We start from the raw sequence: 27956 nt of genomic DNA on the forward strand, positions 1-27956 counted from the left end.
CCAGAGGCGCGCACACACACACGCACACGCACACATGGCTGTCTTGTGGAACACTTTATTGGGAACGATTTCAACACTTTGACCCTGTCTTAGGCTGTGGGACCAAGATAAGCGGATGACAAGGGCGTTGAGGCCCTGTGGTGGCTCAGACAGAAGCTTCAAGGAGAACAGCAGTACCAAAGCCTGGTTGTCTGCACATTGGTTTCCCCTCGATGGAATGGGAAGGTTCTGTCCTCTTCCAGTTCTCAAATAGTGATCTGATGAGAATAAAAGTAGAGCAAAAGAGACAAGAGGGTCCCCCACTCCTGGAGCCTCGCCCTGAAGCTCTTAGCCCCATCATGTGGCTCACAGAAAGGGAATCTGCAAGAAACCACCTCCCCCAGCAGCCCCTGATGTTTCGGGGACACTTTGTGCTTTCTGAATACCTGGGGTGCTGTAGCAGGTGTAGAGGGGGGCTCTTCTCTGGGCAATACCTTGATTTTACAGGAGGGGGCAGGACTGATCAGCTGAAGGGCTCAGGGCGCAGGGCTGGGAAGCAGGAGGTGGGTACGACCCCAGCTTTGCTTCACTGAAGAGCAAAGTATGTGGCCAGGGCAAAAGGAATTCTCTCCAGGACTCTTTTCCGGGGTAGGCGACAGCAGCCTGATTCACAGAATTTCTAGGCGAAAGCGTGGTGGCTGGGTGGGCTGACTGGCAGGGACACGTCGGAGTAGCTCACTCCTCCCGGAGCTTTTCCGGGGCAAGGCCAGAGGCCTGGGGTGCTGCCTTCCGCCGGCTGGGGCCGCCACCGCCCAGTGCCAGCCCCAGCCCCAGGGTGGCCAGGGCCAGCAGGTGGACACAAAAGTAGATGGAGGCCCAGTAGCGGAGTGTGTCCCTCAGTGAGAGGAGCACGAAGCCCATGCACATGTAGTCATAGGCCCGCATCTTCAGGAACCAGTGCACCCAGTCCCAGGCCTTCTGGCCCCCAGGGCTCAGCTGTCCCCGCAGGGCTGACTCCAGGCGGCCTTCGGCTGCCAGGCACAGCGGGATGGTCAGGAAGCTCAGATAGTAGCCAGGGTGCAGGCCGTGCCAGTAGGCGCTCATCAGCATTGTCCAGGCGCTCCTGGCGGGGGGGAACCTGGGAGTCAGGACCTGGGAGTCCAGGCTCCTGGTTCCCTCCTCCCTCAGACCCAGGAGTGCTGGTCCCCAGTCCCTCCTCTCTGAACCAGGAGTCTGGATCCCCAGCCCTCTTGTCAGACCCAGGAGTCTGAGCCCCACCCCCTTCTCCCTCAGACCCAGAAGACTGTGTCCCCAGCACCTCCTCTCTCAGATCCAGGAGTCCTCTTCCTTAGCCCCCAAAGACTGGAAGAGGGTATGGGTATTTGCCTCCTTCAGGAACCCAGGAACACCCAGCCCCACCATCCAGAAGGTTTACAGAGCAGTCCAGTAGGTTCCCACAAAACAATTTCTACACAAGTTGTTCAGTGACATTGGTTACATTCTTCACAACGCATGAACATTCTCACTGTTTCTGTTCTAGTTTCATTTCCATTAATCTCATTTCCCTGCCCTCTTACAGTCTCATCTTTGTTTTAAAGCACAGTAAAACCTGCAAAAGCTGGAACCTGTGTGAGGAAAAACTCAAATACTTTCCACTAAGTAGAAAGCTGTAGACAAGTGGTGACTGCGCCCAGTCAAAGGCAGAAAACTTGTGAGACCCGCAAAAACAAGGCAGTCTCGTTGAGTTCGGGCTCTCATAGGTTTCACTGTAATTGTTGACTGTTTGGTCTCATACAGATGATTTTTTAAAGGAGCACAGTACTCACAGGTCTGTATTCTGTCTGTATTTCGTGACCTGCCTTCATCTCGCTGACGCTCTGGGCACCATAGGACACAAAGACCACGCCCTCCTCCTCGAACACCTGGTTCCCTGGGCCTCTAGGAATGAACACTTCCCTGACTCCTATCTCACTGGCTATTTCTCCGTCTCCTTTCCGGGCTCCTCTTCCTCTTCCCTCTGTCTACACCAGGGTTCCTCAGCCTCAGCACTATTGACATTTTGCGCCAGATCACTCTCTGTCATGGGGGACTGTCTTAGTTATCTAGTGCTGCTATAACAGAAATACCACAAGTGGGTGGCTTTAAAAGGAATTTTCTCACAGTTTAGGAGAAGCCCAATTCAGGGTGCTGGCTCTAGGGGAGGGCTCTCTCTGTCTGCTCTGGGGGAAGGTCTTTGTCTCTTTCACCTTCTATTCCTTGGTGATCCTGTGGCCTGGCATCTATCTTCCCCCATCTCTGTCTTCTTGCTGCTTGCTTAATCTGCTCTTTTCTATCTCAAAAGAGATTAATTTAAGACACACCCTACACAAACACTGTCTCATTAACATAACAAAGAAGACCATTCCCAAATGGGATTATAACCACAAGAATCCCATGAAGTTGATTCCAACTCATAGCAACCCTGTAGGACAGAGCAGAACTGCTACTCTTCAAAGGAGTGGCTGGTGGATTTGAACTGCTGACCTTTTGGTTAGCAGCCAAGCTCTTAACCACTGTGCCACCAGGGCTACACAACTGCAAGTATAGTAGCTAGGATTTACAACACATATTTTGGGGGAACACAATTCAATCCATACAGAGACTGTCCTGTTAGTTGTAGGATGTTGAGCAGCATGCCTGGGTCTGTCTACTACAGGCCAGTAGCACCCGCAAAAAGTTGTATCAAAAATGCCTCCAGAGTGAGCTTCCTGGCTCAAGTAGACACATAGACTATGTGGGCAGCTCCTGTCTGGATGGGAGATGAGAGGCAGAGGGGGTCAGAAGCTGGCCAAATGGACACACAAAAAGAGAGTGGAAAGGAGTGTGCTGTCTCATTAGGGGGAGGGCAACTAGGAGTATATAGCAAGGTGTATATAAATTTTTGTATGAGAGACTGACTTGATTTGTAAACTTTCAGTTAAAGCACACACACACAAAAAATGCCTCCAAACATTGACAAATGTCCCCTGGGGGCAAAAATTGTCCCTGTTGAGGACTATTGGTCTAAACACTGGTGTACCCTGGTGTTGACCTGGCCCTCAGTCCTAGAGCTTTAAATATCACCTGTGCCTTGATGACACGCAAGTGCCCACTTCTAACGCCAACCCTTCCCTTAAGCGCCATAATCACATAACTAACATCCCATCCAGTAACCCCAGCTGGAAACCTAATAGTCGCTTCAGAGCTAACGAGAGTAAACCGAACTCCTGATTCTTCATCCTGTTGTTAGTTGCCACTGGGTCGATTCTGACTCATGGCAACCCCATGTGTTGCAGAGCAGAACTGCCCCATAGGGTTTCCAAGGCTGTAATCTTTATGAAAGCAGATCGCCACACCTTTGAAACGAGTGGAGTGGCTGGAGGGTTTGAATCGAAGACCTTTTGGTTGTCAGCCAAATAATTAACCACTTCACCAGCAGGGCTCCTTCCCATAAAGATTACAACTTAGAAAACCCTACAGCGCAGTTCTACTCTGTCACACATGGGGGTGCTATGAGTTGAAATTGACTCGATGGCACCTAACAACAACAACTACCATCTTTACGGAAGCACATCATCAGGTCTTTCTTCTGTGGTGACACTGGGTGGGTTCAAACCACCAACCTTTAGGTTAGCAGCTGAACGCAAACTGCACCACCCAGGGACCTTATTCTTCATCCTACATATCTCCAAAACCTCCTCTTTCCCAGTATTCCCCTTTTCAGGAAATGTCACTGCCATCCCCTCAATCGCTCACATCCATAACCTGAAAGTCATGTTCTGTTCCTCTCTCATGTCTACCTCCAGTCATGACTCTCCCTCTCAAATTCATCTACTTCTGGGCCACTGGTTCTTCTCCTAGGCCACCGTCATCTCCCACCTGAACAACCACAGCTTCCAAATGTGTCTTCTCCCTGCTTTATCTCCTGCTCCCTTCCCCGACCCCATTCCATTCTCCGCACATGGCCAGAATGACTCTTTAAGGGTAAATTCCATCACACACCCAGGCAGTATAGCTCCATAGCTGCCATCCTTAACTACTGTGTCATGAGAGCATGTCACCGTATAACCTGACCTCACCTGGTGGCTCGAACCAAGCTGATGACACTCAGCAAGTTACTAAATATCTCTGAGCCTCAGTTTCCTCATCTTTAAAATGGGGATAATAGTTCGTACTTCCAGTGTTTATTCCTAACGTTGTAGAGGCAATACTGTGTGGCACAGAAATAGCTGATGAATGAGAAATGATGAAACCTGGGTAGTGCAAACAATTTGCACTCTTTTACTAACCTAACTGTTGGCTGTTCGGACCCACCCAGCACCACAGCAGAAGAAAGGCCTGGTGATCTGCTTCCATAAAGATTACAGCCAAGAAAACCCTATGGAACAGCTCTACTGTCACATGCTGGGTCGCCATGAGTTGGAATCGACTTGAGGGTGATGGTTTGGCCTTTTTTTTTTTTTTTTTTGCTATACGGAGGCCTCACATTAAGTACTTTTCATGCTTTATCTTGCTTAATTCTCATATCAACCTGTGAAACAGGTAACAGCATCATCCCCATTAAGCAACTGAGAAAACCAAGAGGTCAACTAACTCCTCTAAGGTTTCTAACTAACCAGCAGGGCCAAGATTCCAGAGTCTGGCTCCCGAGTCCACAGGCTGAAATCTCTTCAGGAGGCTGCTTCTGTCGAATGAGGCTGACTTTACATAAATAGAAACTGAGACCCAGAGAGGGGGTAACTGACTTACCTCAGTAAGTATGGTGGGGGGGGGTCATAAATGGCTGAAAAACTGTAATTCCCATGAGCCTCAGGGGCTGAGGCATAGCCAGGGAAACCACATGCTGCCCTGGACGTGCTGGGAGACGTAGTTCTCTTGTGGGCTCACCTCAGGACGTAGGAGCGGGCAGGTGCGCTCTTGTAGACATACTGTGCTAGCCACCACTGCACTGTCATGTTCCAATACCGCATGCCATCCCGCACCCGCACGCAGAAGTCTGTGCCATAGCAGTCGATGTTACGGATGGTCTCATAGTCGTACTCCAGGGCTGCAGCTTTCTCCAGACTGGAGGAGGGTGGAGGATGAGGGTAGGGGGACAGATATGCAGCTCAGCCAGCCCATCTCCCGACGCCTGTTCTTGTCCCAGCCCCGGATGGACACTAAGGAAGGGATTCTGGCCAGGAACAGCATGAAGGCCACTGGACTAGCTAGGGCAATGGGGAGTGTAGCCCAGAGGTAGCTTTGTGGGGAGGAAGGTGGGGGGCCCAGTTCACCAACAGTGGGGTTCTCCTTCTCTTGGTAAGGGAGCCTGCAACAGCCACAAAGAGCCTCGAAATGCTATGGTTGCTAAGAGTCCTTAGCAACCTTCACTAGGCTCAGATATTAGGGAAAAACCATTCCTTAGCAATCAAGTGTAGTCTATTCTGAGAAGCTTCCCAGTAAGGTCGTATCTAAATTGTTCGGCACTGGGGGAAGTATCACTCCTAAGAAGGAGGTTCATGGTTGCTAGGGAGATATCTTAGGCCCACGTGACACCTTGACGGCCTCTGTTGCTAGGGAAAGGGCATTCCTTAGCAACAAGGCCTCTGTATTCAGAAAAGCTCCAGGAAAGGGCCTTTTCTTGGCTGTTGGTCCCTGTAGTTGTTTAAGAAGTGTCATCTCCAGCCAGGTCATATGTGCCAATGTCTGCAGCTCTGGGGAATATCCCTGGCCTGTCTGAACCCTTAGGGGCTGCTCAAGATAGGAGTGGAGCCATTCATTAGGAGTGGGGCCTGGCAGGATTAGGAGAGCCTTTTTGGGTCCTACCTTACATTTTCTGGGGGAACAACATCGCTAACAACTGGAGGTCAGCCCCTGGACACTGGGGTGATGGCAATAAGTTCATGTGGGGAGCTACATCCCCAACAACAGAATGGCAGTTCATGACTGCTAGGGAATGGTACAAGGAGCCCCAGTGGTGCTGTGGTTACGTGGTTGGCTGCTAACCAAAAGGTCAGTGGTCTGAACTCACCAGACGCTCCACAGGAAAAAGATGTGGCAGTCTGCTTCCATAAGATTTACAGCCTTGGAAATCCTATGGGGCAGTTCTGGTCTGTCCTATAGGGTCGCTATAAGTTGGAATCAACTCGATGGCAATGGGTTTGGTTTGGTCTCTCAGGAAAATGACATCTGGTGGTGTGGTGGTTATGCTCTCACCTACTAGGTTGCTAACCAAAAGGTCAGTGGTTTAAACCTACCCAGTGGCTCCACTGGAGAAAGACTTGGCTATCTGCTGCCATAAAGACTACAGCCTAGGAAACCCTATGCGGCAGTTCTACTCTGTCACATGGGGTTGCTATGAGTTGCAATTGACTTAACAGCACCCAGCAACAGCAACAAAGGTGCTGGTAGATAATTATCACCAGGAACAAGAGTCAATCCACAGTTAATGGGGGGCTCAGCTTCCTCAGCAACAGGAAGACAACCGGTAGTTGCTAGGAATGGTGGGCCTTCCGCTAGAGGACACCATTTGCAGGGATGCTAGTTTCTTAGGAACAGGGGACAATTGGGCGCTGCTCTATGTTCAGGGGGTATCACTTCCTTCCACACAGGGCTTGGCTGATCGGGCTGCTGTTTCTGTAGCAGCAAAAAGCAACATTACCAGCAAGAAGGGGCAATCCGTGGTTACTAGGGACCCTGGCTTCCAAGCAAAGAGGAATTTGGTTGTTAGGGAACCATCTGCCTGGCAACCAAGGGCATTCCATCATGGCTGAACAATGGTATCCTGAGCAACCAGGACTGATCTGGTTATGTGGTGATGCTTCCATGGCAACAGCCTGTGGTTGCTGATGTACCACCTTCCTCTTCCTAGCAACCAAGAGCAATTCTCCACTACAGAGGCCCTGGGTGGTGCAAACGAGTAGCCAAATGACTAGCCAGAGGCACCTCGAAAGAAAGTCTTGGAGATCTGCTTCCAAAAATGTCAGTCTTAAAAACCCTATGGAGCCATTCTACTCGGACACACATGGGGGCGCCATGAGTCTGAATCAACTCAACAGGCAACTAACAAAAAAACAAGGGGAGACAGCACTACAATGAAGGGCTTTCAGAATTATCGGGAGTTCCATTTCTCTACCGAGGCAATACTCCACTAACAACAGGTAGTGAACTTGTCCCCCCTGTGCCCCTGGCTACTAGAGGCAGGGCCAGCCCTTGGTGAGGGGGCCAGGTGGGTCTTGGGAAGCCTCCCTCCCGCCGCCTGACCTGCTGGGGGGTGGGCATTGGAGGGTGGGGCCGCCCCCGGCCCGGGCTTTGGCGGCCACAGGGTAGGCCCCGAAGCCGGCAGCAATGCAGCCGCACTCGGCGGCAATCCAGGCCACGTAGAAGCGCATGCGGAAGGCGAAGAAGACGGGGATCATGTAGAACAGGCGGGCGGGCAGCGGGCGGGCGTAGAAAGCGTCCTCGCGCACGGCCTCCAGTGGGAAGAGGTGAGAAGAGAGCAGGAAGAGCAGGCCAAAGAGCGGGGCCGGCCAGGCTCGGCGCAGCAGGGGCCGCAGGCTGGGCACAGCCCCCGGGAAGGGCTGCTCCAGCCAGTCCAGGTATGTGCGGTAGCGGAAGAACGGGCCTGTGGCAGGAAGGAGGGCAGGTGGTGAGAGACCTGTATCACGATGGGGCACGGGTGGGCGGAACTCAAGACTCAGAGGAAAGAGGCCAGAGACTTGGGAGATGGGGTAGGGGGAGGAGAGATGAAAAACCGCTGAGAGGGAGATGGAGGGGCAGAAACTGGGGGATGGGCAGGTATGAGACCCTGAGGGGAGGGGTTGGAGATCCTGAGGGGGACAGAGACTAAGGGAGGACGAAGACGCCAGGGGGATGGTGGACCCTCAGGGAAGATGGAGACCTGACAGGGACAGGAAACCCTGAGGGAGTGATGGAGACCGAAAGGGGGGATAGAAATCCTGAGGCGGCGGGGGGGGACATAGACCCCGGAGAGGGGGAATGGAGACCCCAAGAGGGGTATAGAGACCTCAGAGAGTGGGGTGTAGACCCTGAGGGGTGGTGGAGACCCTGAGGGGGGATAGGGATCCTGAGGTGGGATGGAGACCCTGAGGAGGGATGCAGACACAGGGGGGAACAGAATCCCTAGGCGAGGAAGGGAGACCCAGGGAGAAGGAGGCGAGGAACCAGAGAGAGGGAAGGGCAAAGAACTCAGAAAGAAAAAAGGACAGAAAATTAGATAAGGAACAACAAAAACCCCAAGAACGAGGGGGGATCGAGGCACTGATAAGGTGGGCCAAAGACCAGGAGGGGAAAGACATACAGACAAGACCCAGGGAGGTGGGGGAGACCTCGGTATAAATGAGTGACAGAAAGAAGAGCAGTGCACCTGTGACATGAGAAGAAATCAGAGGGCAGCATGTCGGTCCCCTACAGGCACTGAGGAGCGGTCTGGGTTTTACTCTAACTGCAACAGGAAACCGTTGAGGGCTTTTCCAACAGGAAAAGTGGCAGGCGGCAATCTACCCTTTAACTAGATCCCTCTCACTGCTGAGTGGGTTTATAGGCGGATGGTAATGTCAGTGGGGAGACTTGCAGCCACTGAGGTAAGACAGGATGGTGGCCTGGGCTAAGGAGGGAGGAATGGAGATTAACAGGAGTGGATACCTGTTAGAAAAGCTTATGTGTTCACAAAAGACCAGATATTGTCTGATTCCGTTTGTAAGAAGTATCCACTAAAACGTCAACAATTACTCTAAAGCAAAGATGAGAACATAAGGGGGCAGGGAAGGTAGAGTACCGGAAATGGAACAAACAGAACACAATGAAAGAGAATGTTGGCTTATTGTGAAAAATATAACTAATGTCACTGATCATATTGTACAGAATTTTCAAATGTGAACCTAATTTACTGTGTAAACTTTCACTGAAAACATAATATTATATAAAAAAAAAAAGTCTCCAGAAGACGCAAATCCATAGACAGGAGGTTGATTAGTGGTTGCCAGGGGATAGAAGGGGAACGGTAGGGCTTCAATGGTAGAATTCTTGCCAACTGTGTAGGAGACCCGGGTTTGATTCCTGACCAAAGCATCTCATGTCCAGCCACCACCCATCTGTCAGTGGAGGCTTGCATGTTGGTACGATGCTAACCAGGTTTCAGTGGAGCTTCTAGACTAAGATGCATTAGGAAGAAAGGCCTGGCAATCTACTTCTGAAAATGAGTCAGTGAAATCCCTGTGGATCACAACAGTCCAATGTGCAATTGATCATGGGGATGGCACAGGACTGGGTATATTTCATTCTGTTGCACATGGTGTCACTGTGATTCAGGAGCTCAATCGATGGCAGCTAACAACACAAAATGGACAGAAAGAATGGAAAGGCATGGGGTTTCTTTTTGAGATGATGAAAATGTTCTGGAATTATACTGTGGTGATGGCTGCACAACTCTGTGCATATACTAAACCACTGAACTCTACACTTTAATGGGTAAATTGCACAGTATGTGATTATAAGTGAACAAAAAAAAGTTGTTACAAAAAAGACAACCTCATATGAGGCAAACATTAATGAAAAATACTTTCTTTAAATGGCATTGTAAGCTATGAACATTGGTTCCCTTGGTGGTAGGAATATCAGGCTGTACAGTGAAACCTCTGAGAGCCGAACTCTATGGAACTGCCTTGTTTTCTGGATCTCGTAAGTTTCCCGCCTTTGACAGGGTACAGTGTTAGCAGTATTCTATCACTTGTTTTAGTGGAAAATATTTGAGTTTTCCTTCTCTGACAGATTTCCACCTCACACAGGTTCTGGCTTTTGCAGGTTTTACTGTATATGTATTCCTCCTTTATCTCAATCTCCTATTTGCTCCCAGTAAGCTATAAGGACGGGAGCCCTGGTGGTGTAATGGTTAAGCGCTCAGCTGCTAATCGAAAGGTTGATGGTTCAAACGCACCCAGCTGCTCCTCGGAAGAAAGACCTGGTGATCTGCTCTCGTAAAGATTATAGCCTAGAAAATCCTATGGGGCGGTTCTATTCTGTCACATGAGGTCGCTATGAGTTGGAATCAACTTGACAGCACCCAACAACAAAAAGCTGTAAGGAGAAAAGCAAAGAACTGTTTAGCCCCTCCCCTGGCAGAGCTCTGGGCCAGTGGGAGAGTCAAACACAGAGCCTAGCAGGCAAGCCCAGACACAAAGTTTCATCCTCAGAGAGGCAGATTCTAGACAGAGGTAACCCAGGGCAGGGTGAGAACACAGAAGAGGCACTAATGTCAGGTGGAGGATGGAGACGCAGGAAGACAGAGAGAAGGAGAGGCAGCCCTGAAGGGCCAGGCTCGCTCACCTGTCATGATTCCCACGTAGCAGTAGCTGTAGCTGAATGTCTCCATCAAAGAGGGCACGTCTGGGAGTAGCCCCAAGGTGGGGCCCTTGCTGAAGCCCGTGGCCATCTCCTTCCTCTGGGCCTGGTGGAGGTCCTGCACTTCACTGGCCAGACTCACCAGCTGGGAGGAAGAGGCGTGGCAGGGAGCCAGGTCAGACCCTGTGCCCTTCCTCACACCTGTCTCCCTTCAACTGCCACTCCCAGCAGCCTCTGGGGCTGACAGACAAGCAGGCAACAGTTGCTGGGAGTTCGGGGCTGGGAATTTTATCTGTATTCCAAGGCAGCTCCTAGCATTTAGAGTCATGTGTGAAAAACCAACCAACCGTCATGGAGTTAATTCTGATTCATTGCAACCCCGTGTGTCAGAGTGGAACTGTGCTCCATAAAGTTTTCTTTCTTTTTCTCATAATTTATCATTTTAGTTGTTGCAATAGAAAATATACACAGCAAAACATATATCAATTCAACAGTGACGCTGATTACAACATTCCTCAGGTTGTGCAACCATTCTCACCCTCCTTCTCTGCTGGTAACTCCCAAACTCTATCCCCATCTGGATCTACCCCCACCAGTTTCTGACCTGCTCATCCAGTTGTCCGTTCTCATTTACATTTGGATGTCTACCGACCCAGCCCATTGTTGTTGAGTGGACTCTGACTCATAGCGATCCTACAGGACAGAGTAGAACTGCCCCACAGGGTTTCCTAGGCTGTAATCTTTACAGAAGCAGACTGCCACATCTTTCTTCTGTGGAGCGGCTGGTGGATTCAAACCGCCAACCTTTTGGTTAGCAGCTGAGTGCTTAACCACTGTGCCATCAGGGCTCCTTGGATGTCTACCGGCACCTTAAATTTAACATATACAAAATGAAACACGTCATTACTCTCTCCAAAGTCAATCCTCCTCTAGTGTTTCCCCTCAAGAAACGCCATCCTATGAGTTGCCCAGGCCAGAAACCTTTCCTGTTCCCCAAATCCACTCCCTCCGTCTCTCAAGTCTGTCCCCTTCACCCACTTCTACTACCAACAACGGTTGACATCGAGTTGATTCTGACTCATGGCGACCCCATGCATGTCACAGTAGAACTGTCCTCCATAGAGTTTTCAATGACTGATTTTTCAGAAGTAGATTACCAGGCCTTTCCTCCAGGTGCCTATGGATGGGTTCCTGGCCAGCCTTTCAGCAGGAGAGTGACTTAACCACTTGCATGACACGAGGGACTCCTACTGAGCTGAATGTCTCCTGCCTGCCCCTCCAGATCTACTCCTATCCCCTTCCACCCAGGCCCCAAGGTCAATCCTACATCAACAGGTCTCCTGTGTCCTCCAGCTTCCTGCTGGGCTTGGCCAAAGGAGGGCTGTAGCTGGAAAGGGAAGAAGACAGGAGAGTAGGGCAGGGGTTTTGTTCCCTTGTGATATTACCTAGGACAGCTATGACCCTTGATAGGAGGGTAGCTCTACCCACTGCTGTCGAGTCACCGACGCATAGCGACCCTATAGAACAGAAGAGAACTGTCCCATAGGATTTCCAAGGCTGTAATCTTTAAAAAAGGAGCCCTGGTGGTGCAGTGGTTAAGTGCTTAGCTGCTAACCAAAAGGTTGGTGGTCCAAACCCACCCAGAGGTTCCACAGGAGAAAAGGCCTGGTGACCTGCTCCTATAAAGATTACAGCCTGGGAAACCCTATGGGGCAATTTTACTGTTTTAAAAAAAAAAAAAAATTTTTTTTTTTTTTATAGGGTCGCTATGAGTCAGAATCAGCTAGACAGCAATGTGTAATCTTTACGGAAACAGAATGCCACAACTTTCTCCCAAGTGGTTAGCAGCTTCAAACTTTGAAGTTAGCAGCCCAGTGCTTACCCACTGCACCACCTGGGCTCCTTTGGGTGGTTCTACAGACCCCTTTTTCCTTCCAGGATCTACTACCTGCCTCCCCTCTTGTCCCACTCGGTCCAGGGGTGGTAACAGCTTTGCTACTAGTAATCACAGCTCCCTGCACTAGTCTTTCTGGCTCCCCTACATCCTGCCCAAACCCAAACCAAATCACTTGCTGTTAATTCTGACTCATGGCGACCCCATGTGTTGCAAAGTAGAGCTGTGCTACCTAGGATTTTCTTGGCTGTGACATTCCAGAAGCAGATTGTCAGGCCTTTCTTCCAAGGTGCCTCCGGGTGGACTCAAACCACCAACATTCCAGTTAGTAGCAGCAACTGCCCATTTGCACCACCCAGGAACTCCTAACATCCTGCACTCCTTTGTAAATAAAACCTTCTTAAATTATCCTAAATGTGGCATTTCCTGTTGGGACTCTGAGTGATCCAATGACAACCTATGTCAAGCTGCTATCAAATGTCACCTGTACTCATCCTAACTTTTCTGCTCTACTTCACCTTTAGGCATCCAGAGTGGATTTGAAAAGAAAATTCATGTAAATCTGGTCCCATTACTTCTTCCAGGAACAAACAAAAAAACCTCTTCCATTGATGTTGGTCCAAACTCCTCACCGTGGCCCCTGCTGCCCTTTCCCCTTCATTCTCTGCAGAGTGGTTGTAGCTAGTGCACCAAAAAAAAAACCAAACCCAGTGCTGTTGAGTCGATTCCGACTCATAGCGACCCTACAGGACAGGGTAGAACTGCCCCAAGAAGTTTCCAAGGAGCAGCTGGTGGATTCGAACTGCCGACCCTTTGGTTAGCAGCCATAGCACTTAACCACTACACCACCAGGATTTTCAGCTAGTGCACAGGTTGTAGGATTTGGCCTGCTTGTCACACACAGACTGGTCCCTACATCCTGAAATGCTCTTCCTCACTCTCCTCTTAATCAACTCCTACAACTTCAACTCTCAGCTAACCAACTCCGACCTACTTCAAGGTCTTCGGGTCACGCAAACAGCTAAGCGCTCGACTACTAGCCAAAAGGTTGGCGGTTCCAACTCACCCAGAGGTGCCTTGGAAGAGAGGCCTGGGAATCTGCTCCCGAAAAGTCACAGCCTTGAAAATCCCTTGGGGCAGTTCTACTCTCACACATGGGGTTACCATGAGTTGGAACTGACTCAATAACAACTAACAACTGCTACCTATCCACAAGTTCCCGCTGGGAATATGAAAGTGCTGAAGAGACCTGGCCAGCTACCTCACATGACTGTTATAGTCACAGATATGTTGCCGGTGCCTAGCACATGGTAAGAATTCACAGCTCTGGAGTTCTGGGGCAGGCCTGGGATTTATGTTTTCACTCATTTCAATAGGTGATTCTGATATGTGTTAAGAGCCTTTGTGACCTTTGCCAAGTGCCTTCTCCCGAGTTGCTTTTCCTCTTTGTAAAATGGCTTGCTTGCTACAGTGATGCCAAGAGTTAAGCAGTCTACTACTAGCGGTAAGGTTGGCGGTTTGAACCCACCCAGAAGTCCTTCAGAAATAAGGCCTGGCAATCTACTTCTGAAAAGTCACAGCCTTGCCAATTCTATGGAGCAGTTCTACTTTGACACACATGGGGTCGCCGTAGTTGGAACCGACTTGACGGCAACCAACAACAACAATAAAGATTCAAGAACAGCATTGGTAAAGCACCCAGCCCACCCTCTGGCACATGGCAAGACATGGAAGTGCCAAATGGCACCTATTATTACAATACTTACTCTATTTCTTTCACCCCAGGAACACTGTTCCAAGGGCACCTGAAAGGTGAACCCTATTCCCAGGGGGCATCTGAGAGGAAAACTCCCACCCCCTAGGGGTGTGTAGGAGATAAAACCCCACCCACAATGGGAAGGGAAGTAAACCCTGTCCCAGTTGGAGGAGGTGAAGTGTGGGCGGGTTGTTGGGTTCACATTGAATGGCAGGCCCCCCGCGTCTGACCTTCAGTGTGAGCAGCAGCTGTACGGCATTGGTGAACGGTGTGGGTGTGGGCAGGCCCAGCAGGCTGAGGGCTCGGAAGAACAGTAGATAGGAGAAGGTCCAAGCCAGTGCCAAGGCGTGGCAGGAGCTGGGACAAAGGCAGGAGGGACCTCAGCCTCTGCCTCTCCCACCCCCAGGTTCTAGCTATAAATCCACCTCCAACCCCTCCCTACCCCCCTGCAGAGAGTGAAAATGGAGGAGGAAATGAGAAAGTGGCAGAGATGGGAGGAGGGGCAGAGAGAAAATGGAAGGGAGGGAGATGGGGACAGAATGAGTGTGATGGAGAGACAGGAGGAAAAGGCGCAGCCATGCAGAAGAGAAAAGAAGAGAAGGTTCAGGGTGAAGAGTTTGCAGTTTTTGGATTTTCCTTACCTCCACAATTCACAGACCAAGACAAGAGAGAGAGACAAAGAAAAACAGACATATAAACAGAGACACAGAAAGACAAAGAGACACACAGAGACAGAAATAGAATGTGAATATGAACGGTGTATCCTCTCTCAAGGGCAAGGATGTAGACGACTGGGACAAACACACAGGACACAAAAAAGCAGGTGAGAAAAAAAGCAGATGAGACAAATGACACCAAGAAATAAACAAGAGACATTCAGAGACTAGGCAGGAACTGATAAAGACCCAGAGTAAACAGGTTGCATTCTCCTTTCCTTCCCCTACCAAACTCTCACCAGGGCTGGGCCTGAATGAGGGCCCAGGTCCCAAGGATGGTGATCAGAGAGTGCAAGGTGTGGGGGCCACAGGTGAACAAGGTAAGCCCCAGGCCTACAGCTGCTGCCCCCCATCGCTTCAGCCCGGGTCCTGTGGAGAGAAGAGACAGTAAGCCTGGATCCTTCTAAGGGTCCCTCCCTCATCCCCCTGGGCTCCCCCCCGCCCTTATTTTCCGCTGGGGAGGGAACCTGACTCACCAGCTTTCTTAAAGAGGAAGCCGATGGGGATGGAGATAAGAAGAACCACTAGGTATGTCCACTCTTCTGGTGACATGGTCTGGGGTGGTAGGGGGGCACAGGTTTGCAGTGAGAACCCAGGAGTCCAGCCTAAGCCCCCTCCCTCTTCAAAGGCCCAGGAATCCAACTCCTAATCCTGTTTTCAAGGATTCTAGAGTATGGGCCTCAGCTCCCCTCTTTTGAGAACTCTGGACCTGCAGTCCCTTCCTCCCTCCAGTATTAAGAAATCCAGACTCCAGACCTCTCCCTTGTGAACCCAGGAGTCCAAGCCTGTAGCCTTCTCCTTTGAGAACCCAAGCGTCCAAATCCCTCAACCCCCTTCTCCTTCAAGGATCCAGAAATCCAGGCCCCAACCCCCTCCTTCAGAATTCAGAAATCATAGCTCCCCTTCCCACTCCCCCATTGAGGACCCAGGTTTCTAGACTCCCTCTCTTTTGGGAATCCAGAAACAACCCCCCATTCGCGTTCCCCTCCCTTCTAAAAGCGCAGGAATCCAGGCCTCCTTGCCACCCTTCTCCTTGGAGGATCCAGGAATCTAGATCTCTTTTGATCCGCCAGCCCCTTCCTCTTTGAGAAGCCAGGTATCAGGACCCTCTGGACCCAAAGGAGCCCGAGTCTCCCGCCTACTTCTCCTCCTACCTGGAACCCGGAGAGGGAGCCTCCACTCCGCCTTCTCAGCGCCCCCCCCGCCCCTCCCCCACTGAGGACCCAGGTTTCCAGACTCACCCTCCTTTGAGAATCCAGAAACAATCCCCCTCCCGGCCCCTTTCCCTTCGAGAACTCACGAATTCGGACCTCCCATCACCCTCCTGCTTCCAGGATCCAGGACTCTGGACCACCCTCTTTTAAACCCCTAGCCCCTTGGTTTTTGAGAATCCATGTATCGGGGCCCCCAACCCTGGACCTGGAAGAGTCCGAGCCTCCTGCCTACCCTTCTTTTGGCCCTCTTGACCCCCTCTCCTACCTCGACTCCCGAGAGGACGCCCCCACCTCGCCTCCTCTGCGCCCACCAACCCCAACAGGTCCCACGCACCGGCGCGGCTCTGATCCCGCCCCCAGCAAAGCCACAGGCGGTTACGCCACCCCTGTGCTCCGCCGTGCTCCAGGAGCCGCCTCCGCATACCATCAACTCGCGGATCCGCAAAGACCCCTCCCCACTGTCCGGACTCCGCGCGTCCTCGGGGCGCCCCGACCTACCTGGGCCCGCAGCTCGGCCCCGCCGGGGCAGGAGGCGGCCAAGCAGTCCCAGCCTACTGGGCCCCGCAGGTCCGGCCACGCCTCCCCCGCTCAGCACGCCCCCGCACCACCTACTCCACTTTCTGGGAGCCGGGCGCACGGACACCGTCAGGGCTCAGCGCTGGGCAGGGAAGGAGCCACCTGGAAGAACGAGCCCACCGGTGGACCCCGGGTCCTGGATCTACAGAGCCCGGCCGCGGGCACGTAGAGGGCGGGGCTTCAGGAGGGAAGAGGTGGGGCCAGAGGCTTCTGTTCGGGGAGGGAAGGCGGATTGAACCTGGGAAGGAGGCGGGGCCTGATGCTTAGCTTTCGGAAAGAGGCGGGGCCTAGGGCGTCGGATTTCTTCGGGCAGAATCGGGAGCTTGCGCTCACAGTTTGGGGGAAGGGCCACAGGCTTCGGCTTACTTCGGGTTTAGTCGGGGAATGTAGCGCTCTGGGTGCCAACCCGCTCAAACGTAGCAAGGAAGGGTTACGAGGATGGCGCAGGACTGGGCAGTGTTTCGTTCTGTTGTACATGGGGTCGCTGGGAGTCAGAACCACCTCTATGGCACCTAACAACAACTGTGCTCTGTTCGGAGGTAGGCAGGGCCATTAGCTTGGGCTTACTTCGAATTACTTGGGCCCACAAGACCGTGGTTTAAAGCTAGGCGAAACTATTTGCTTTACCCGGCCTCCAGCCTCTCATTTAAGAGGAAGGCGAAGCCACCAAAGCAAAAAAGATCCTTTGAAGACGAGTTGTACTCATAGCCATGAGTATAAAACGGAGTAGGACTGCCCCATACGGTTCCCAAGGCTGCAGGGATGCAGACCTCCACATCTTTCTCCCATGGAGCAGCTGGTGGGTTCAAACTACCGCAGTCCAGCGCTTAACCCCTGCGCCGCTAGGGCTACTTGGCAGGACCACAGACTTTGTTGTTAGGTGCCATCCAGTCCGACTCAGCGATCCTGTGTACAACAGAACGAAACACTGCTTGCCCCTGTGCCATCTTTACAATAATAGGTATGCTTGCGCCCATCGTTGCAGCCACTTTGTAAATCCATCTCCAGGGTCTTCTCCTTTTTCGACGACCCCTCTACCTTACCAAGCATGGTGTCCTTCTCCAGGGACTAGTCCCTCCTGATAACATACGGACTTAGGCAATACGAAAGAGGCCGTGATGGGCGTATTCCCAAAGGGGGCCAGGGGACCAGGGCCAGGGTAATGAGCCTTAAAAAAACAAAAACCAAACAAACCCACTGCAGTGGAGCCTTAAAAACACCAAAATGCGGAACCAAAGCTGCGGCGGTGTTCCTAGGCGGTGCGACAAGGGGGCGGGGCCAAGGTGTTATACTTTGGGAAAGGGTGGGGCCAAGGAGTTCTACGTTGAGAAGGGGTGGACTACAGACTTCCCGCTTCGAGGTGGCGAGATGACGAAATTTACGCAGGGGGTCGGCATGATGGGAGGGGGAGGAGAAAGCAGCGCGTGGCGCGCTGCGTAGGAGGTGGTTCTCCGTGCACTGCCCGTAGATGTTTACGGGGAGACAAGCGGGGACATTCTGAAAGGAAACAAGGACGCAGACTGAGCGCTCACAAACAGGGTGAGCCCATTCGAGCAGCGAACAAACGGCAGGTCCTGGGGGGCGGGGCCCTGGGCTGTGGAGTTTAGCTGAAACTCCGGAGCTGGGGCAGCCGCGCCCGGAGGGGGTGGGGCTTCAGGGTGTGAGATTGACGGGAGCCGAGAACGCCTGAACGCATACCCACTTGGTTCGGGAAAGGGCGGGGCTTCAGAGTCGGCCGAGCCGAGAGCTACCGAACGCCGAACTGCCAGAGCTCGGAGGGGGCGGGGCAGCGGATACTGCCGAGCTGAGGGCGCCCGAACGCGGTTGCTTGCATTTGGAGGGGGCGGGGCAGTGGGTTCAGTTCAGCCGAGAAACACAAACCCCTGAACCTCATGCATTCGGGTGGGGGCGGGGATTCATACTTCTAGAGCCTGAGTCACAGCGGGAAGGCCTGAACGTTTTGGGGGGTGGCGCCAAGCTCTGAGCTTCCTGAAGAGGGTGAGGCCTGCAGTTCCTGCATGGTGTAACTCAACGGGCTGGGCTCCTAACCCCGCGCTAACCGAAAGGTTGGAGGTTCGATTCCACCCAGAGGCACCTTGGCAGAAAGACCTGGCAGTCTACTTCCCAAATACCAGTCATCGAAAACTGTTTACTCTGACACACTTGGGGTCGACATGAGTAGAAGCCTACTTGATCACAACTGGTTATCACGATGAGAAAACGGAGACCCTGCGGCCTTCCCGATGGGGCTGGCTTTCGGAGTGGGCTGGACATTGGCCTCGGGAGGGCCTTCACCTAAGCGGAACATCTGAAGGGAGAGGGCTATGACAAAACGGGCACTTCGAAGGGGCTTTTTTTTTTGGCCCCGGCTGGCAGTGATTTCCCTCTGATGCATGAAGGCGCCATGGCAAGTGCATCAGTGTAGGGAAAACGCGAGGAGTGCTAACCGCGAGCCTCAGGGGCGCGCTTGGAGCTTCTGCAATCCAGCGGAGCCCCGCGGACTCGAGAGAGGGCGGGCCTCTGTCTCCGCCGCCCGAACTCCGCCGGGATCGCCGGCCGGAATTCGTTCAGGTGTCGGGTCCTTGGTCTCCAGCGGCCGGAAGCTTGGCCGGATTGCCCGAAGAGATTCGGGGGCGGGGTCTAGGGCTCGACAGGTGGCGAAGGGCCGGCCAGCGAGACCCCGCCCCCTGAGGCCTGGGGGCGGGGTTTCGCTGAGTCCTGGGAGACGGTGGGTGCGCTGGGCGGCGGGAGGGTGCAGCCGTGTCCGTGATCGCTTCCCTCGCCTCCCACAGGAGGATGCTGGTGGTGGAGGTGGCGAACGGCCGCTCCCTGGTGTGGGGGGCCGAAGCGGTGCAGGCGCTGCGTGAGCGTCTGGGCGTGGGGGGCCGCACGGTGGGCGCTCTGCCCCGCGGCCCCCGCCAGAACTCGCGCTTGGGCCTCCCGCTGCTGCTGATGCCTGAGGAGGCACGGCTGTTGGCCGAGATCGGCGCCGTGACCCTGGTCAGCGCCCCGCGCCCGGATCCCCGCAGCCACGGCCTGGTAAGGGGATCGGACACGCGAACTCCCGAGTCCTTTGGGGACAGGGGATGGGAGCCCCAGACACCGGGTCCCTGCAGTGGAGGGGGGCTGGGAGCCCTGGAGTCTAGATTACTGCCGGGGTAGGGGGCTGGAAGCTCAGGACGCGGGGTCCCTGCGGTAGGAGGGGCTGGGAGAGCCCGGACTCTGGGTCCCTGAGGTGAGAGGGGGCTGGGAGCTCAGGATCCTAGATTACTGTTGAGGTCGGGGGCTGGGAACTCTGAGGTGGGAGGGGGCTAGGAGTCCTGGACTATACACTCCCTGAGGTAAGAGAGGGCTGGAAGTCCCGGATTGTAGATTACTGTTGGGGCAGGAGGCTGGGACCCCTCAGGTGACAGGGAGCTGGGAGCCCTGGATTCTAGATTACTGGTGGGATAGGGAGCTGAAATCCCTGGATTCGGGGTCCCTGTGGCTGGGAGCCCAGATTGTAGACTATTGGGGTAGGGGACTGAGAGCCCTGAGGTGGGAGGAGACCGGGAGTCAGAATTCCTAGCTAAGGGCCTGGTGGTGCAGTGGTTAAGAGCTAAGGCTGCTAACCAAAAGGTTGGCAGTTCGAACCCACCAGCTGCTCCTTGGAAACCGTACAGGGCAGTTCTACTGTGTCCTGTAGGGTCGCTGTGAGTCGGAATCGACTCGACGGCAACAGGTTTGGTTTTTCGGTTTTTAAGGGCCTGGGGGAACTGAATACCTGAGACCTGGGCTTCCAGCTAAGTTCACTCCTCAGGCTCTGGCATCATTCAAGCGCCAGCAAGAGCAGGGCTTCCAGGAGCAAAGCGCCTTAGCAGCTGAGGCCCGTGAGAACCGTCGTCAGGAGCTCCTGGAGAAGATCACAGAGGGCCAGGCTGCGAAGAAGCAGAAGCTAGAACAGGATTCAGGGGCTGGTGGGAGCCAGGAGGCTGCTGGGAGCCAAGCTGTTGGAGAGAACGAGGCCAATGCTAGCCAGGGTTCCAAAGAGAACGAGGAAGCAGGTGAGGTTATGGGTTGGTGTCCAGGGACCAGGGGAAGGAGGGCCTAGAGATCTTTTGGAAATTCTGGTTGGGAATCTAGGGCCTGTGTCTCCCTGGGGGTGGGAAGACCTTGCCCCTTGGGTTCACCAAATTCTTTCTTCTCTGTATCTCCTGCAGGTTCTTCCTCTTCCCTAGGTTCCTCCTCTTACCAACCAGGGCCTTCAGATGGGGCAGCCCCCTTGCCTAGGTCTGCTCTGCTTGTTCAGCTGGCCACTGCCAGGCCTCGGCCCATCAAGGCTAGACCCCTGGACTGGCGTGTCCAGTCCAAAGACTGGCCCCATGCTGGCCGTCCCACCCACGAGCTGCGCTATAGCATTTACAGAGACCTATGGGAGCGAGGCTTCTTCCTCAGTGCTGCTGGCAAGTTCGGCGGCGACTTCCTGGTCTATCCTGGTGAGTTTGGGTTGGTTGATGCCACTTCCCTCACAACCCCATCATCTAGAAGTATTCTGTATTTTTTTTGTTTTTGCCTCATTTTTTCTTAGCCTCTGAAACCTACAGAAGGACAGGAAACACTAGCCCAAGCTTATTTGGAGGGTGGTTAAGTAATTTTGGAAGGGGCCCTGGTGGTGCAGTGGTTAAAGTGCTTGGCTGGTAACTGAAAGGCCGGTGGCTTGAACCCACTAGCTGCTCCATGGGAGAAAGACGTGGCAGTCTGCTTCCGTAAAAATTAAAGCCTTGGAAACCCTATGGGGCAGTTCTGCTTTGTCCTATGGGGTTGCTATGAACCTAGCAATGTTTAAGGAGGCTGTTGGTAGTTCGAGTCGGATTCTATTTGCAAAAGGAGTTAAATGCTTTTAATTTTTTTTTTTTTTTATGTTCTCTTTGGTTTAGTGTTAAGAATCAGTGAATACATATATAGATAACAAGTCAATATGAAATACTGAATATTTAACAATAAGGACATTTTAATGAGTTAGTCATTAAGTAACTTTATAGTTGTCATGAACCAAAAAAAAACCAAACCCAGTGCCGTCGAGTCGATTCCAACTCATAGCGACCCTATAGGACAGAGTAGAACTGCCCCATAGAGTTTCCAAGGAGCGCCTGGCAGATTCAAACTGCCGACCCTTTTGTTAGCAGCCGTAGTCCTTAACTACTACGCCACCAGGGTTTCCATAGTTGTCATACTATAGAAAAAATGTCATGGAAATTTAAACAATTAGCAGTTCTTAATTTAATAAGATAGTTGGCTTGAGAATGCATTTTCTCAAGAATCTAGACTTCTCTCTGCTTCAGATTGATTTCGGACATTTTGGGGAGAGCATTTTTAATTCCCAGGGCTCCTTAATATAAATATAAAAAAAAAATAAAAAAATAAATATACTCTCCTTTTTATAGTAAGTGCTTTTAAATATTACAAAAACCCTTTGGTGAGCAGCCATAGCACTTAACCACTATGCCACCAGGATTTGTCTTTAAATATTTTCTGATTTCGGAACTTGCCTAATAATTTATTTCTAATAAATTATAAATGCAGTAACTTTTAAATTCTCTTAGATGTTCTGACACTTCATAAATTTACTAAAACTTAAGATTAAAATAATTTTAAATCAGTCAATTGCTAAGTCACACAGTATTTAAATGCAACCACAAGGCTGACCTGTTAGTTCTAAAATCAAAAACCGGTTGCCATTGAGTTGATTCCGACTCATGGCAACCCTATAGAACAGAGTAGAACTGCTCCATAGGGTTTACAAGGAGCGCCTGGTGGATTTCAACAGTCAACATTTTGGTTAGCCGCCAAACTCTTAACCACTTCGCCACCAGGATTTCCTGTTAGTTCTAGTGAGCCAATATTTCTAAAACAATAAGTACTTAGCATACCAATGTGCATAGATTCCTTGTCTGCAAAATGTTAGTATTTTGTGTTAGTATTTTGTACTAGTGTTATATATTAATTCATATAGTAATATAAATATTAGTATTCAAGGTCTGAATTTATCTTAAATATTTCTAAGCCTAATTCTAAATCTTCCTGAGGTTAAAATATGCTAAGCCTACAAGGAGACAATTTTGGAGTTAATATGTCTGCTTCTGAAAGGTCACAGCCTTGAAACAGCTATGGAGCAGTTCTGCTTTGCACACATGGGGTCTCCTCCATGAGATGGAACTGACTTGCCAGCAAATAACAACAAACTGATAAGACAAAAATGTCTAGTAATGTAATTACTGGGTCCAAGGGAATCTGTTTTAAACGTTTGGTAGTGATTACCAAAATGCTTTCCAGTCTGCTATCAATGTCTGTTTCAAGGTTTTCTACCTATTTGCCTTTGGAAACTGCTACAGTGAAAATCCTTTCTAGGCCCTGGGGGACCAAATTGATGGGCTGAGAGCTGGGGACCATGGTCTTGTGGGACATCTAGCTCAATTTGGCATAACATAGTTTATAAAAAAAATGTTCTACATTCTACTTTGGTGAGTAGCATCTGGGGTCTTAAAAGCTTGTCATCGGCCATCTAATATACTCCACTGATCCACCCCGTCTGGAGCAAGAGAGAATGAAGAAAACAAAGACATAAAGGAAAGATTAGTCCAAAGGACTAATAATGGACTGCAACTACCACAGCCTCCACCAGACTGAGTCCAGCACAACTAGATGGTGCCGGCTACCACCACCAACTTCTCTGACGGGGATCACAATAATAGGTCCCAGACAGAGCTGGAGAAAAATGTAGAAAAAAATGTAGAAATTGAGCTAGAAAAAATTGCAACTCACAAAAAAAGGCCAGACTCACTGGTCTGACAGAGACTGGAGAAACCCCAAGAGTATGGCCCCCAGACACCCTTCTAACGTATCCCTCTCCCTCACCCAGGTGACCCGCTACGTTTCCATGCTCACTACATTGCTCAGTGCTGGGGTGCTGAGGACCCAATCCCACTCCAGGACCTGGTTTCTGCTGGCCGCCTCGGAACCAGCGTCAGAAAGACCCTGCTCCTTTGTTCACCGCAGCCTGATGGTAAGGTGGTGTACACCTCCCTGCAGTGGGCCAGCCTGCAGTGAACTCCAAAGGCCTAGGATAATGATGTGGCTATGTCTGCGGCAAGAGCCTTTCTAGAAGTTCCCGAGCTCATCTCCGCGTGGCAGGCTAGAACGTCCTCCTACCTCGCTCTGTGGTTAGTTTCAATTCCAGGTTTTTAAACACTATGTCTTTCTTATATCCCTCCCTGTTTCAAAGCACTTATTGGCTGCAGTATTTTTGTAGTTATCTATTTCCAACTGTTTATCTCTTAAACTATGAGCTTCTTGAGTATGAGGGCTGGGTTTGATTCATCTCTGTTTTCCACAGGGCCTAGCTCCCAGGAAGTCTCAATAAACTTGTTGAATAAATGTCAAGTCTGATTTGAATCCATACAACAACCTTGGGAAGTGTGGTATTTTCATCCGCGTACACAAATGAGAAGAGGGCAGTGGTGGTTAAGGGGTGGAATTCTTGCCTTCCATGAGGAGACCTGAGTTTGATTCCTGGCCAACGCACCTCGAGCACAGCCACCACCCATTTGTCAGTGGAGGCTTGCATGTTGCTATGATGCTGAACAGGGTTCTGCAGAGCTTCTAGACTAAGACTAGAAAGAAAGGCCTGGCAGTCTACTTCCGAAATATCAGTCAACGAAAACCCTATGGATTACAACGGACCAATCCCATTTTACATGGGGTTGCCATGAGTTGGGCCAGCTAGCAATAACAACATACAGATGAGAAAAAGGCTTGGAGGAGAGGGAAATGACTTGCCCAAGGTCACACAGCTAGGAAGTATCAGAGCTGGGATTTAATACCTGGTCTTTTTGTCTCCCAATTCTGACCTCTTCCCACCATACTAAACTTCCTTTCATAAAGCTTTTTAAAAACGTTTCAGATGTGTACAAAAAGATAAAGAACACAGCATAAAGAAAAGAAGGAAGTGAGTGCTGTCATTTCAAGATAGGAGTTTGGAGTGGGGAGGGGAGTATCAGGAAGGACACCTGGGGTTTCTGGGATGCTGACAGTGTACTTGGCTTGGGTAGTGTTTATTCAGGTATTTGATAATTTTTTTTTTTTTTAAATACTATACATTTATATTTTAGATCTTTTTTTAATGGGTCTATTCCATAAGTGGAAACCTTGGTTGCATAGTGGTTAAGTGCTACGGCTGCTAAGCAAAGGGTCGGCAGTTCAAATACGCCAGGTACTCCTTGGAAACTCTATGGGGCAGTTCTACTCTGTCCTGTAGGGTCACTATGAGTCGGAATTGACTCAACAGCACTGGGTTTGGTTTGGTTTTGGTTTATTCCATAAGTAAGAAGCCCTGGTAGTGCAGTGGTTAAGTTCTTGGCTAGCTGAAAGGCTGGCAGTTTGAACCTACCAGCGGCTCCTTGGGAGAAAAGACCTGGCTATCTGCACGCATAAAGATTACAGCCTAGAAATCTGTATGGGACAGTTCTGCTCTGTCACGTTGGGTTGCTGTGAGTCAAAAATCGATGGCACCTGACAACAATAACATTCCATAAGTTTTACAAAAGGTAAAGCCTATATATGTATAAAATGTCTATATAAAACAAAATTAACCTTTCTGCTTAAGAAATTGTCAGATGACCATCCCAACTGCCAATATTTGAACATACACCTAAACAGTCCAGCTTTATCGGCACGGATTTCCTTAGTGTAATATATACACCTAGTAGAAAATTCTGTGACTGAATGTCTCTACCTCTGGTTCCCCAATTTCTTTCACCAGAGGCAGCCCCTGCCTCCAGAGTCAAGATGTGCATTACATTTAGAAAGAAACCGGATAGCTTCCCTTTTTTACCTTTCCTAGACAGTCCTGCGGGAAGAAATCTAAGATGAAAGATTTGTGACTAGCAAGTAAATTCATGCCACTGCGGAGAGATGGAATTAGAATATGATTCTGAATGTATCAAACACACCACACTTTAAAAATATATATGTTTTATTGTGGTAAAACATATAACACAAGACATTTGCCATTTTAACCATTTTTAAGCGTGCAATTCAGTGACATTGAACAATTACCACTAACATTACTACTAACCATTTCCAAATGTTTTCCATCACCCTAAACAGAAACAAATTATTCCTTAAGCAATAACTCCCCCTACCCTCCTCCTTCCAAACCAAACCAAACCTGCGGCTGTCCAGTTGATTCCAGCTCATCGAGTTTCCAAGGCTGTGACTCTGGAAAAGCAGGTTGCCAAATCTTTCTTCCTTGGAGCTGCTGGTAGTTGATTGCTTTAACCACTGTGCCACCAGGGCTCCCTCTTGCCTCCAATCCCTGGTAATCACTAACCTCCTTTGGCCTCTACGCATTTGCCTGCTGTGGATATTTCATATAAGTGGGGTTATCCAATATTGCTTTTGAGTCTGACTAATTTCACTCAGCATAATGTATTCAAGGTTCATCCATGCCATAGCACGTGTCAGAACTTCATTTCTCTTTATGGCTGAGTAATATTCCATTGTATGTATGTGCCACGTTTTATTTATCTATTCATCTCTTGTTGGACACTTGGGTTGTTCCACCTTATAACGAATATTTTTAAATGGTCCCTAAGTGCTTGGCTGCTAACCTAAAGATTGGTTTGAACCCACCAGCTGTTCCATGAGAGAAAGATGTGGCAGTCTGCTTCTTTACAGATTTACAGCCTTGGAAACCCTGTGGGGCAGTTCTACTCTGTCCTATAGGGTCGCTATGAGTTGGATTCAACTCGACGTCAGTGAGTTTTTGGTTTTTACTTTCCTGTAAGGTTCCTAAACCCATTGCTGTCAAGGTTTCCAAGGCTGTAAACCTTTACAGAAGCAGACTGCCACATATTTCTCCTCCAGAGTGGCTGGTGGGTTCGAAGCACTGACCTTTTGGTTACTAGCCAAGCACTTAACCACTGTGCCGCCGCCAGGACACCTTGAAAGGTCCCTGGGTGGCGCAAATGGCTTGCGTTCGACTATTAACCCAAAGGCTGACCATTTGAACCCACCCAGTTGGCTGTGGGAGAAAGGCCTGGCCATCTGCTTCTGTAAAGATTATAGACAAGAGAACCCTATGGAGCAGTTCTACTCTGTAACACATGGGTCTGAATCAACTCCGCAGCAATTTTTTTTTTTTTTTTGGGTCGGGGGCGCCTGTGTGCAGAGTGAAATTGGAGGCTGTAAGGAAGCTGCTGCTCTGGTCCTGGAGGGAAAGGATGAGCCCTAACCTGGGGCCTGGCCTGGGGAGATAGAGAGGGGGAGGAATAAGACAGAAAGGACAGGATTTGAGTACTAATGGACCACAGCCAGAGGGTGAGAGGTGGGGGTCTGAGAGTGAGGACAACATCAAAGTTTTACTCCTGGATTATGGGACAGATGATGAGAGTATTCCTTGGCTAGAAAGTCTAGAGAGAAAAACAAATTTTTAGGCACAGATCAGGAGCTTTGTTTGGGATGTGGTGAGTCCAAAGGTAGTAGGCACAGAGGTAGTGGTTTAGAAGACTGGGGTGGAGACTATCTATGGAAAAAGAACATAAAGATGATGCACTTGGTTATTTATTCATACCTTGAACAATTTATTGACTGTCAACAACGGGCCATTATGTAGATCAATTCCTTGTCCTGATCAGTAATTATTTGTTGCATAAATGAATGAATGAGGTCTATGTTGAAGGAGAACTACTTCTAAAAAAAAAAAAATTTTTTTTTTTTTTTTTTTAGCAAAAAGACACTAAGTGATGATTCCAGGTATGACAAAATTTCTACCAAGTTTTTAATGCTTGTCTACAAAAAGCAAGGATGATGGTTGAACAGCATGATTAACATATTTTAATGTCACTGAATTGCACATGTGAAGATCTGTTGAAATGGCAAACGTTTTGTTATCTATATAAGTACCACAATAATAATAATTAAAATAGAGCAAGGAAAGCAAAAATGAAATAGTATCAAGATGGAAAGGTGAGCAAATCAGAAGTGAAATTTCAATTCGTCCTAGCTTTCTGCACCCACTCCGGAGACATTTGTAGTCAGGGTTCAAAAGGATTGACTTTTGGTTAGGCTTCAGGCTCACATTCTGGGTAGGACAGACTCCATTATTCATAGACTCAGTTGAACATCTGACCTCGAAGGAGCTTTATTTCCGAAGCCCCTACGTTTTCAGGGCCATTTCAGAGAGAATGGAATAAAGTGTGGAGGTAATTACTCCAACATTTATACCACGACTCAGAGGCAGGGTTGGCACCCTGACCTCTTGAACACTACGCTAGTTTGCGTGACTAAACCGTCTCCAAAAAAAAAAAAAAACCCAAGCACGTTGCCATCCCGTCGTTTGCCGAGAACTGCCCCATTCGGTTTCCAGCGAGCACCTGGAGGATTTCAACTACCTTCGTTTAGGTTAGCACCCATCGCTTTTAACCACT

General features: G+C 50.2%; 2 protein-coding genes across 3 annotated transcripts; one reads left to right on the forward strand and one right to left on the reverse strand.

The window, feature by feature from the left end:
• Positions 1-39: 39 nt before the first annotated feature.
• Positions 40-16528, reverse strand: MBOAT7 (membrane bound O-acyltransferase domain containing 7). Of its 2 annotated transcripts, XM_023543492.2 has the most exons (8): positions 16414-16528; positions 15178-15256; positions 14941-15070; positions 14216-14342; positions 10321-10480; positions 7240-7600; positions 4885-5061; positions 40-1102 (listed from the first exon to the last, which is right to left on the reverse strand). In XM_023543492.2, exons 2-8 carry the CDS (start codon positions 15251-15253, stop codon positions 715-717), a joined length of 1419 nt encoding a protein of 472 aa, XP_023399260.2. In that variant the 5' UTR covers positions 15254-15256; positions 16414-16528; the 3' UTR covers positions 40-714. The 2 variants fall into 2 exon arrangements, with proteins under 2 accessions (XP_023399260.2, XP_064149399.1); XM_064293329.1 differs by lacking the exon at positions 14216-14342 and having other exon boundaries at positions 16414-16459.
• Positions 16529-17921: 1393 nt separating this feature from the next.
• TSEN34 (tRNA splicing endonuclease subunit 34) lies at positions 17922-27867 on the forward strand. Its single transcript, XM_010586605.3, has 5 exons — positions 17922-18030; positions 19284-19530; positions 20291-20534; positions 20691-20966; positions 23390-27867. Exons 2-5 carry the CDS (start codon positions 19288-19290, stop codon positions 23575-23577), a joined length of 951 nt encoding a protein of 316 aa, XP_010584907.1. The 5' UTR covers positions 17922-18030; positions 19284-19287; the 3' UTR covers positions 23578-27867.
• The last annotated feature ends 89 nt before the right edge of the window (positions 27868-27956 follow it).

The sequence above is a fragment of the Loxodonta africana genome, chromosome 11 (genome assembly GCF_030014295.1).
Source record: "Loxodonta africana isolate mLoxAfr1 chromosome 11, mLoxAfr1.hap2, whole genome shotgun sequence".
Lineage (NCBI taxonomy): Eukaryota > Metazoa > Chordata > Mammalia > Proboscidea > Elephantidae > Loxodonta > Loxodonta africana.